A 10,294-nucleotide genomic window follows, 5' to 3' on the forward strand; every position below is an offset into this window, starting at 1 on the left:
TCTTCCTAGAACAATAGTGATATGATTAACTAGAGAATTCACCATAGTTCATAGGTGTCATTATCTAACATTTTCACAGTGCTACATACATTCGTGTCCTCTTTCACCATTAGCCGCGTTTCCTTCCACGTGTCCACGCATGCATGCATGCACTTACTTAGTTACCTTTACTTAATAAATAAATAACAATAATAATAATAACCTTATTTATTCATTATTCTTACTGTACATGCATATTTTGCACACTATAAAAAACCATGCATGACCCTTCTTTCTTTGTATCTTGCAGTGAACACTAATACTAGTTACCATTTGATTCAAGTATAAGAAAAATCTGAGTGTGTGAGTAAGCATGGCATCTAGAAAACAGAACCGTGAAGAGCTTGAAGAGAAGGCAAGGCATGGTGAAACTGTGGTTCCTGGTGGCACTGGTGGCAAGAGTCTAGAAGCTCAGGAACACCTTGCTGAAGGTATACAAATTCTTATGAAAATTTTGAGTCTATAAAATTTTACACTAGTTCTTAGCTAATACAGTTTCAATAATGAATTTTATGTTACTATGTAAAGATAGTGAAATTTGAGTGCATAAGATATATGTAATGTTTAACCCTTCTTGTACTAAAGTAATGAATTTTATGTTACTTTGATGTGAGTTATGATGTTAATGCAAGTACATTAAAGTAATGAATTATACATGTCTAATGGATGCATGTGAGTAGGAAGGAGATAAATATTCATGTCATAGTAATGATCCAATATGAATTATATGTTTATGTTAATGGATATATTTGAAGCTATGCTAATGCCTTATATTTGATATAATGAATATACTTTTTATGTTTGATTGTGTGTATTTTTATGGAACCACATATTCTCTTGACCAATGAGAATAAAATGGTACATAGAGTGGGACAGAAGATGTTCTTCCGGATTTTTATGATACATGAATGTGTAGGGAGGAGCCGCGGCGGCCAAACAAGGAAGGAGCAGCTAGGGTCAGAGGGGTACCATGAGCTAGGAGTGAAAGGAGGGCAAACAAGGAAGGAGCAGCTAGGGTCAGAAGGGTACCATGAGATGGGACGCAAAGGAGGACTCAGCACCATGGACAAATCTGGTGGAGAACGTGCTGCTGAGGAAGGTATTGAGATTGATGAGTCCAAGTTTAAGAACACCTAAAACTTTCATATCTCAAAAACTTCACCTAAGAGGAACATGGTTTAGTCCTAAGTTGTTACTAGTTTTTGTCTTAATGCTTCTAGTTATGGCTGAAGAGAATCTCTGAAGCTTTGGAAGCTATGTAAATTATGTGGTAATGTTTCTGTTTTTAAGTGGTCATAGGTCTACCTCTGACTGAAGCTATAATGTAGTTACTAATGATGATGCAGTTTAAGGTTTATGGTGTTGTAGGAAGTGCTAAATGCCATTGGCTTTTGCTTTTATAATGAATGTTCCTCTTATCTATTAACATTTTATGTTCTATCAGGATTTTTAAGTGGACCTATGACACAAGTAACTCTTTTCTCATAGAATCATATAAACTCACAATAGTTAAATTGTTATCCTAATGTAAGAAGTAAATCTAATTGCACTATGCCAATGTTCTTAACAACAATGTTGATTAATTGTATATAACTCAACAACAACACTACCCTTCAAAATGGTTTTTCCATGATAAGCCTAGAATATTGAAATCTTTAAGATGCATATGCTTTTAATCCAATCTGTGATTCTCCATATACACAACACATAGTGAAGTTAGATACCAAGGTCTTATGTTTATCTTCTATCTACACAAAATATGATAACATAAATTGATTATGTTGCAAAGCTTTCTAAAAATAAACCTCTCCTCAGCATAAACAAAGTGGTAAAGTAAATGGAAAGCATAGTAAAAAAAAAAGAGGATGAAAAAACATAGAACAAACAAAAAGATGGTACATGTCTAAAATGAACTCAGTCTGAGATGATTTGTTTCCCTTCTTTATCTTGAATTCTTGATTCTACCCTTCATGCCTTATGGTAAGTTTTGCACATAAGATTAGTGGTTAGTGGCTAGGGCAGTAACCAATAGACCAAGCACCAGAAATGGTTGTGCACTAGCCTGGTAAACATTTCAAAACACTAGAGTTAGAAGGTTGAAACTTGAAACTAATTTAATGCCACATTAAAATTCAGACATAGATGGTCATTTATATAAAGCTTATATATATACAAGCTCAATTTTAAGTGGTGAAGTTATACCTGATATTTAACATCATATTTCACTGGGTCCTTGAGGAAGTACTTAAACTGAAAGGCACAGTATGATAATTAAGTAATGAGTTACATCTATAATATTACACTGATATAAATATTTAGTATGTATTTGTGTCACATGAAATATTATGTACAATATAATTAACAAAAATCTAAAAGGGTGGAAGAGGTGTGTAATTGTGTAATACTAGTGTACTTTACCTGAAATATGACTTGTGGAACTATTAAGCCAACTAAAGCCAATGCATAATACGGTTTACCAGCCCCAAGCAAATATCCTGCAAACATATATATCAGTCAAATTTCTTTTCTGAAATAGCCTCCGACATAATATTGTGTAGATCTATCATCTCCAGACTCAACTAAGGGTCCATTTGCGAGTTGAATTTTCGAGGAGAATGAAGGAAAAAAGGGCTTGAGAGTCATTAAATATATCAATAAGATATCTCCAAAGCCTTTCATTTTCTTTCATTTTCCTCTAAAATTTGATTCACAAACCGACCCTAACTGGGAGCCTGGCCACATTTTCCATTAGATTGTAGTCTAATTTTCATTTCCTAGTTTAACAAAAAATGAAGTCTTGATTACTAATGAAAAAGACTGCTTTGCAGAGTAAAGGACACACTAAATCATCTGAAACATAAACCTCTATAAATTCTTGGCACCAAAAGTAACAAAGTATTTGTAGCTTGTAAGATTGAAAAACTTCAACCATGACATTCTAGAACCGTTGTTCAATGTTCATTACTGTTTAGGGAAAAAAAATTGAAGTTTTACTCGTTTTGTGGAATCATTTGTTCATGAGTAATTATTTATATATGTATCCGAAAAGTTAAAAGTTAAAGTGCCCTATAAAACAGTTAAAGCCATAGTTTAAAGCCATAGTTTAAATTGCAGCATGACATTTTGTGTTTCAAGACTATTTTTGACTTTGTTGGGATCTGTTACGGTCCGATGTGATCATAATAATATGGTATAATACATCCACAGTTTCACCCAACACGGTTGGATGGCGACACATTATGATTGTACTCTATAACTGCACTATTGCGGCCATATCATATCATGTGTCTCACATTTTAGAGCATTCAAAGCACATGAGAGTAGCTATTTACATATGTTTGAGGGAGGGATCAAAATGTACCAGCAACAGATAATTGTGTAATGTCAATAGCTCCAACACATATCCACTTTGCAGTTTCAGCACCAAAAGCAACTGGCAGAGACTATTGAAACAACATTGCCAAAAAAAGTCAACACTAGCTACTTAAATAATGTGCATCATTAAAACTTCACAAACATAAAAATGTTCATATTCAAGTCATTGAAAAGCAAAAGAAAATTAGAGTGAACCTGAAGTCCTAAAGCTCTATCCCCTTCAATACTTTTGAAGTCATTGACAATGGCAATTCCCAACTACAATTTGAAACAGCAAAAATGTTAATGAGACCAGTCTAAGGTGTTTATTGACATATTATAGAATGCATGAAGCATATAATACTACATAGTACATACTCCAGCTATGCTGTATAAGATTGTTAGAACAATTATGTCTGGAGTAAGGGTCCCAAACAAAGCCTGACCAGCCCACCTGTCATTAAGAAATTGATCAAGAACTTCCGAAAAGCAGTGCAAATTAAATCCAGGAAGAACAGTTTAATCATGATTTCCTAACAAAATGGCCCTACGAGTCTACGACTACAACAGCAACGAGAACGACGTTTTTCCCTTTAGGTACAGTTGATTACTTTGATCAAATGACGTTATAATGTTCTACCCCGAATCCCACCAGGTGGAGCCTCGTGCACTAGGTCACCTTGTTACCTCAGCTTTCTCTCTAATATGTTCATTCCTAGTCATATGTTGCCTATGGGAGGCTACCATAGTCAAAATTGTATTGCAATCAATATCATATTCCAAAAGTGAGTCCTACCCACAAGTAATAATTTAAAAGAAATGTAATTTTTCTAATTAATAGTTAATGTCTTTGGCTGTCATGTGCATCTTGCAAATAAGGGTGAGCAACTTAGCACCATTCATATTCAACAACATATTTATCTTAGGAGATGGATAAAATCCAAATCATAATCAACTGAAAACTACATTTTCACAACCACGATAACATTTGAAGTCTAAAGCAACTAAGTATTAAAAAGGGTGGCCCAATGCATGAGGCTCCCCAGTTAGAGGAGGGTGCAACCTTACTCCCGCAAGCGAAAAGTTTGTTTCCAGGATTTGAAAAGGTAACTAATTATTATCAAAATATAAAAGGTAACACACCATGGCAAACTAATGTAACTTGCTCCAAGGGCAAAGTTTCCAATCCATCCATTTTGTTTTAGCTACAAAAAGTATGCAGATCTTAATAAAATGACCACAAAACACATGAAAAAATATTAAAAAAAATTAAATGGCAGAAAAAATACTAACAGAATTAAAATGTACCTTTAAAGGAGGTGCTGAATAAATATATGACAGCAAGGATCCACCCACGGCGAGGTAAAAAAGTATAGGGAAATCATGCCCTGCCTATAAAGGAGAAGATTTTAGGAACCAAGTTTCTGGTATTTTAAACTCAGAAGAGATGAACCATAGGACTATTGAGTACAATACTCACCCATATGTCCAATGTACCAGCCACGGCAAGGCCTCCTAGTAGTAGCACCCATATTTGAGTGATTACCTACAGAATTTTGATCGAAAAATTGAAAAATTAAATAAGTGACAACAGGAGAGGATATATCAGCCTCAGATTTACAACATACCTCATTCTCAGCTATTGCTCCGGAAGGAATTGGCCGATAAGGTTCATTTATTGCATCGATTTCTCGGTCATACCAATCATTCATAGTCTAAAAAATGAAGAGGGCAACAATTTAAGGTTATATCAATCTGATACTCCAGTCAATAGCAGTCGATAAAACTTTATAAAAAAGGCGGCCCAATGCAAGAGGCTCCCACTTAGTGGGGTCTAAGGAGTGCAGATGTACATAGCCTTACCTCCGTAAGCGGAGAGGCTATTTCCAGTATAAAATTTTATACCAACAAAGAATATTACCTGTGTATATCCTGTCAAGAATGGCCCAGACATCAGCATGCACAAAATTGATTTTGCAACATCCTCAAAAGTCCAGTGGAAATTCCCTGCCCAAAGAGCAGAGTTGCTTTGTAACACAGATGTTTTATCAAATCAAATGTATGAACGTTTGTCGTGAAGGATGATGATGCATTAAATAGAGATCTTTGAGATGAACATTTCGAAACTACTATCACCATAAAATGTTGGAGCGAACTTTTCTCGACAATGCATGTCAGTTAACTTTTAAATGTTATGCTAAAATCAATTATAAGTACCAGAGGCAGCAGCACCACAAACTACACCCCAAACTAATGGAGGCCAAGTGACAGGCTTTGTAAGTTGAAGACGAATCTTCCATTTATTCTGCACAATGTATTACTCAATGAATTACCAAATATAAACATTTTTCAGATCATTACATTATTTTACCATGCAATAAATCAGTAAACTTGCAGATTCCAATAATTGTTGGTTTGGAACTAAGTCATACTTACAGTGTTTTAAAATACTAACGAGACGTTGGTGTAGTAGTACAAGACTCACTGGATCTCAGGTATCGTACTAGGCCAAAGGTCAAAAATTCGATTCCTATGAATGACACTTGTTGGGAGGGGCAATCACGCACCCCGAAAATGATTAGTTCTTTACTCATAGGTTGAGGGCATTGATGGGTTGTAATTTGAAACATACTCAGACTAAATGTACTAAGTGTGGTACCTAGGTCTGGAAGAGTTCGAAAATAACATCATGAAGGCAATTCCCGAAAGATGAATCCATCAGCAATTAGTCTTTCAGATCAGTTTGTTCTAAAATCTGTCATTACCAAAACCTATTTTCTGAAAATTCTTCTATTAAATTCAGTCTTCCTATGTTCTATTTTCTGCAAAATCTATTCTTAAGATAGCTAAAAAAATAGATTATAACCTAAAAATGGATTGTTTTGCTTTTCTTGCTAAGATGAGGTTTACTGCCCAATACTGTTGTCCTTGTTGTGCTACTATACCATGGATTGAGCGACATCATAATATATCATAAATCATGTTCATTAACAAAACGTTGATCTCGAAATCTTTTCTAGTCATTTCGCCTATGGTTTTTCTTGGCCTCCATTTGCCTCTATAAATTGGACCGACCTCCATTTCATCTACTCTCCTTAATGGAGCTTCTAACAATTTCCTCCAGACATGTCCAAACCACCTAAGGCGCGATTCTACCATATTTTCTACAATAGGAGTTACTCTAACTTTCTCACTGATGCATTCATTTCTAATCTTATCTTGTCAAATGTATCCTTTCATCCAATACAACATGTTCATCTCTGCTAAATAAGTAGAGCAAATGTAAACCTAATTTTCTAATACACCTTCTAATCTATCATTAGATCCGGTTATGAGCATTTGATACATCCATCATCCATAATGTAAACTGAAACCAAAATTTCTAATTCTAAACATCAAATCTAAATAAGAGAATGTAAGAAGATTCAATAGAGTTTTGACTCACTGTTTCTTGGGAAGCTCCTTTAATACCAAGAAGCTGATTGAAGCTTGAACCATCCTTACCAGGAGCCTTATCTGGTGCCTGAGATTTAACTGCTGAAACATCCCACAAACAAAAAAACTTATTGTGAAAATTACCTAGATATTGGGAAATGAAGAGCTCATTTTTTTGTATTATTTCAACAAAAATCTTTCATTTTAAAAAAATAACTTTTAGGATATTAGCATAAGATTCTCTTAATAACTCAGCATCTCAAAATAATTAAATTTCTGTTTGATTATAATCAGAAACTAGCTTCTGATGAACATGAGTGGCATTTTAAGTAAGAATTGATTATTTTTAAAACTTTAACCAAACATAAATAGCTTCTACTATAAACCAAAATCAATAATAATAAAAGTAAATCATTCCTTCACACAATCTAAAAATAGCATTTCTAAGCTTAAACAAATGGCACAAAATAAGCAACAATATAAAACCATAAAAAATAAAAAAAATAAACCTTCATTGGCATCAGTTTCTGCTGCTCTAACAGTAAATCTCCACCCTGCAATGACCACATAAACATAACACACAAAAAAACATAAGACCCATCAAAGCAACACTTACAAAAATCATAAAAACTAAAACTTTAACTAATCAGAAACATGATTTTTCAAAAGGGTATCTTTGGAAACCAGCAAAAAATCACTTTATGGGGTGTTTTAAGTCAAACATACTACTATTGTTGAATGAAAGAGAAGATGGTTGTTGGAGAATCCGAGGTTGAAATGAAGAGGTTGTTGTTCTAGTGTTTGAGAATGTTTTTGGTGAAAGTGAAACCAAGTTGAGTAATGAAGCCATTGAAGATTAAGAGATTGTGTTTTGGAGCTTCAAATGGCACTATGCTATATTGCTATTGGTGAGTGGTTATCTCTTTTATTGATCTACTTCATAAATATTATTTCTCTAGATTATTAAAAATAGTGAATTTTTTAACACACATTTCTGATAGTTGCATTAAAACACTTCTAAAAAAATTAGTAGTTGTTTTTATAATATATTTTGGGTAATGTTATTTTTAAAAACTTTTGATTATTATAAATGAGGATAACATTGTAATCTTAAAATAACTATTTTTATTGGTGTATGTTATTTAATAGATGAGAATCTTAACATTACTCATATTTAATTCCAGCCCCATTTTCCATGTATAGTATTTCAAATTAAATATTTAATTAGGGCTTTCACATCCAAATAATCTTCTAGGTTTTTTCTATAAGTAAAAATATCTATCAATGTTAGTCTAGCGATGTTAGATTATGTTAGATCTTCATTAAAAGGTTAAGGATTCGATTCATATGAGTGAGACTTATTAGGATGGACAATTACGCACTTCGAAAAGGATTAATTCCTTACTTATAAGATATGTCATTAGTAGTACCACAAAAAAACTAATAATATCTCATCATATCATGGATAAGAAACTAATTCTTTTGGAATGTATGAATGTCTATTATAACAAATATCATTCTAAAAAATCAAATTATTTACTTTTTGATCTACATGGAGTCCAATAAATCTTACACTACTATATCAACATTTTGTTTATCTCTACTATCTAGTCCTACCAAAACTATATTAAATATTTAGTTCATATAGTTAAATATCATTAAACTCTATTTAACAAGTTAAATATTGTCAATTCAATTTCTCCCATCATATTTAATTATCTGCCAATTCATACAATTAAACTCAAACAACTTATAATCAAATTTCACTCTTTTTATACTCTAAATAACAAGTATTCTCATAATATTATCTTCGTCCGTGTATATAGATTAACGAAGTAAGAATAAAGACGATATTACAAATAATATATCTAATTTAATTTAATATTATAATAATTAATTTATAAAAATAAATATGAAGTCCTAAAATAGTAACCATGGATGTCTTCGGAGAAAAGGCTAATACCCTCACTCCAAGCTCCTATATTCAGAGATTTTTTGTCATAGATATTTAAATTAAATTTGTTAACATATGTTTTCTCATGTTGATGATAATAAAGTAAAACAACAATAATAATAAAGATTTAAATCTTTTAATTAATATGTCATATTTTGGTTGATGCAAGATATTGTATGAGACAAAATTTGATATAGCTGATATTTATTCATATTTTTGAAGGACAAAAGCAAAGATTTGATAAAACAATATTAATTTTGAGAAAAATGTATAAATTTTATATATCGTTAATATATCATTTAGTATTCATATTTAATTATAATTGACTCTTAAAAAATAATACAAGTGAATAATGTATGATATATTGATTATATAAATTTTTACAATAATAATACATAAATATTACACTCTATAATATATCTCTAATATATTATATTATCGGTGGAAATAAGACTCTTTTATTTAGAGAGTTACAAAAACACTTATGTCCTAAACTAATTAAACTTCATGAAATAATATTAAAATATTAATTTCTTCTTTTATAATTTTTAGTTTAAATGAATGAAGTTTACTCGTTAATTTGAAATATCAATTGAAACATAAATGGAGACATGTGATTCCTCATTTCCATAAAGTAAGGAAGGAAACCTATCTAGAGATAAGCCAATCAAGTAGAAACAAGAGTTGAGTTGGACACTCTGACCCACACTATCTCATGACTAGAGTCTGAGAAGAGACATTTTTAGATATCATATAATGTTCTCTTTTGTAGAGCAACTTCTCCACTAGAACCTTTTTTTATTCAATGTTTGATGGGCCTAAATGATGAGATTTGAGGATGACTTTTCCTACCTAAAAAACTAAATATTCATTTTAATAATTTCATCATTAGAGGTTAATGTTGCATTATTATTTAATGAGTTTTTTTTGTAATATTAGGTGTATCTTCTTCCCCTATAGATAAGGAAATTATCCATTTCAGGGTGCATGGTCATCTATTCCAATAAATGTCATTTACATGAATCGAACTCTTGACTTTTTTGTCCTCCAGATGTTCTAACAAGACTTTACACTACTAGATCAATGCTTTATTTATATTATTTAATGAGTTTACCACTTATAATCCCTTCCTATATCATGTGCACATGAGATAGAGGGATAAAGTTTACTTTCATAATCTCAATGTTTCAAAGGTATATAAGTTCATCCAAGTGACATAATTCAATTTATTGAGTTTTCCAATTCTCAATACTTAAATGCTATTTAAAAATTATTAACTTTTGTTATTTTCTCTAACTGTAATTTGATTTTTTTGGCACTACTAGAGTATCTCCTCACCTTTGAGTTGGGTAGATGTCCTTTGCAACAAGTGTCGCTCATAAGAATCAAACATTTCACTTTTAATCTTTCTAAGATCTAGTGGAACCTTATATCATTAGACCAATATTTTGTTGATAACAATAATTTGATTTAATAAATCACAAAATTTCTTCCTCTCATTTGATATTAGTG

The 10,294-nt window shown here is 31.9% G+C and overlaps 2 protein-coding genes across 3 annotated transcripts; one reads left to right on the top strand and one right to left on the bottom strand.

Annotated features, from left to right (window-relative positions):
- Positions 260 to 1,394, top strand: LOC109359563 (protein SLE1). The gene is made up of 2 exons (XM_019604266.1): positions 260 to 470; positions 956 to 1,394. Exons 1-2 carry the CDS (start codon positions 353 to 355, stop codon positions 1,174 to 1,176), a joined length of 339 nt encoding a protein of 112 aa, XP_019459811.1. The 5' UTR covers positions 260 to 352; the 3' UTR covers positions 1,177 to 1,394.
- On the bottom strand, positions 1,684 to 7,759 carry LOC109361302 (chlorophyll synthase, chloroplastic). 2 transcript variants are annotated; one of them, XM_019606741.1, is made up of 15 exons: positions 7,555 to 7,759; positions 7,338 to 7,382; positions 6,839 to 6,927; positions 5,611 to 5,698; positions 5,315 to 5,400; positions 5,022 to 5,108; positions 4,874 to 4,939; positions 4,702 to 4,785; positions 4,537 to 4,598; positions 3,772 to 3,847; positions 3,610 to 3,672; positions 3,401 to 3,482; positions 2,458 to 2,534; positions 2,242 to 2,289; positions 1,684 to 2,101 (listed from the first exon to the last, which is right to left on the bottom strand). In XM_019606741.1, the coding sequence occupies exons 1-15, from the start codon at positions 7,676 to 7,678 to the stop codon at positions 2,039 to 2,041; spliced, it is 1,140 nt and encodes a 379-aa protein (XP_019462286.1). In that variant the 5' UTR covers positions 7,679 to 7,759; the 3' UTR covers positions 1,684 to 2,038. The 2 variants fall into 2 exon arrangements, with proteins under 2 accessions (XP_019462286.1, XP_019462285.1); XM_019606740.1 differs by having other exon boundaries at positions 6,839 to 6,930; positions 7,555 to 7,758.

The sequence above is a fragment of the Lupinus angustifolius genome, chromosome LG11, assembly GCF_001865875.1.
Source record: "Lupinus angustifolius cultivar Tanjil chromosome LG11, LupAngTanjil_v1.0, whole genome shotgun sequence".
In the NCBI taxonomy this organism is placed as follows: domain Eukaryota; kingdom Viridiplantae; phylum Streptophyta; class Magnoliopsida; order Fabales; family Fabaceae; genus Lupinus; species Lupinus angustifolius.

What these genes read in the sequence shown, in the direction of transcription:
- LOC109361302 (XM_019606740.1), bottom strand. Translation starts at nt 7,678, where the DNA reads ATGGCTTCATTACTCAACTTGGTTTCACTTTCACCAAAAACATTCTCA. An exon ending in TTGTGGTGCTGCTGCCTCTG is followed by an intron (nt 5,401 to 5,610) that starts GTACTTATAATT and finishes CTCTTTGGGCAG; the next exon opens with GGAATTTCCACTGGACTTTT. An exon ending in ATTCAGCACCTCCTTTAAAG is followed by an intron (nt 4,599 to 4,701) that starts GTACATTTTAAT and finishes TACTTTTTGTAG; the next exon opens with CTAAAACAAAATGGATGGAT.
- LOC109359563 (XM_019604266.1), top strand. Translation starts at nt 353, where the DNA reads ATGGCATCTAGAAAACAGAACCGTGAAGAGCTTGAAGAGAAGGCAAGG. An exon ending in TCAGGAACACCTTGCTGAAG is followed by an intron (nt 471 to 955) that starts GTATACAAATTC and finishes ATGAATGTGTAG; the next exon opens with GGAGGAGCCGCGGCGGCCAA.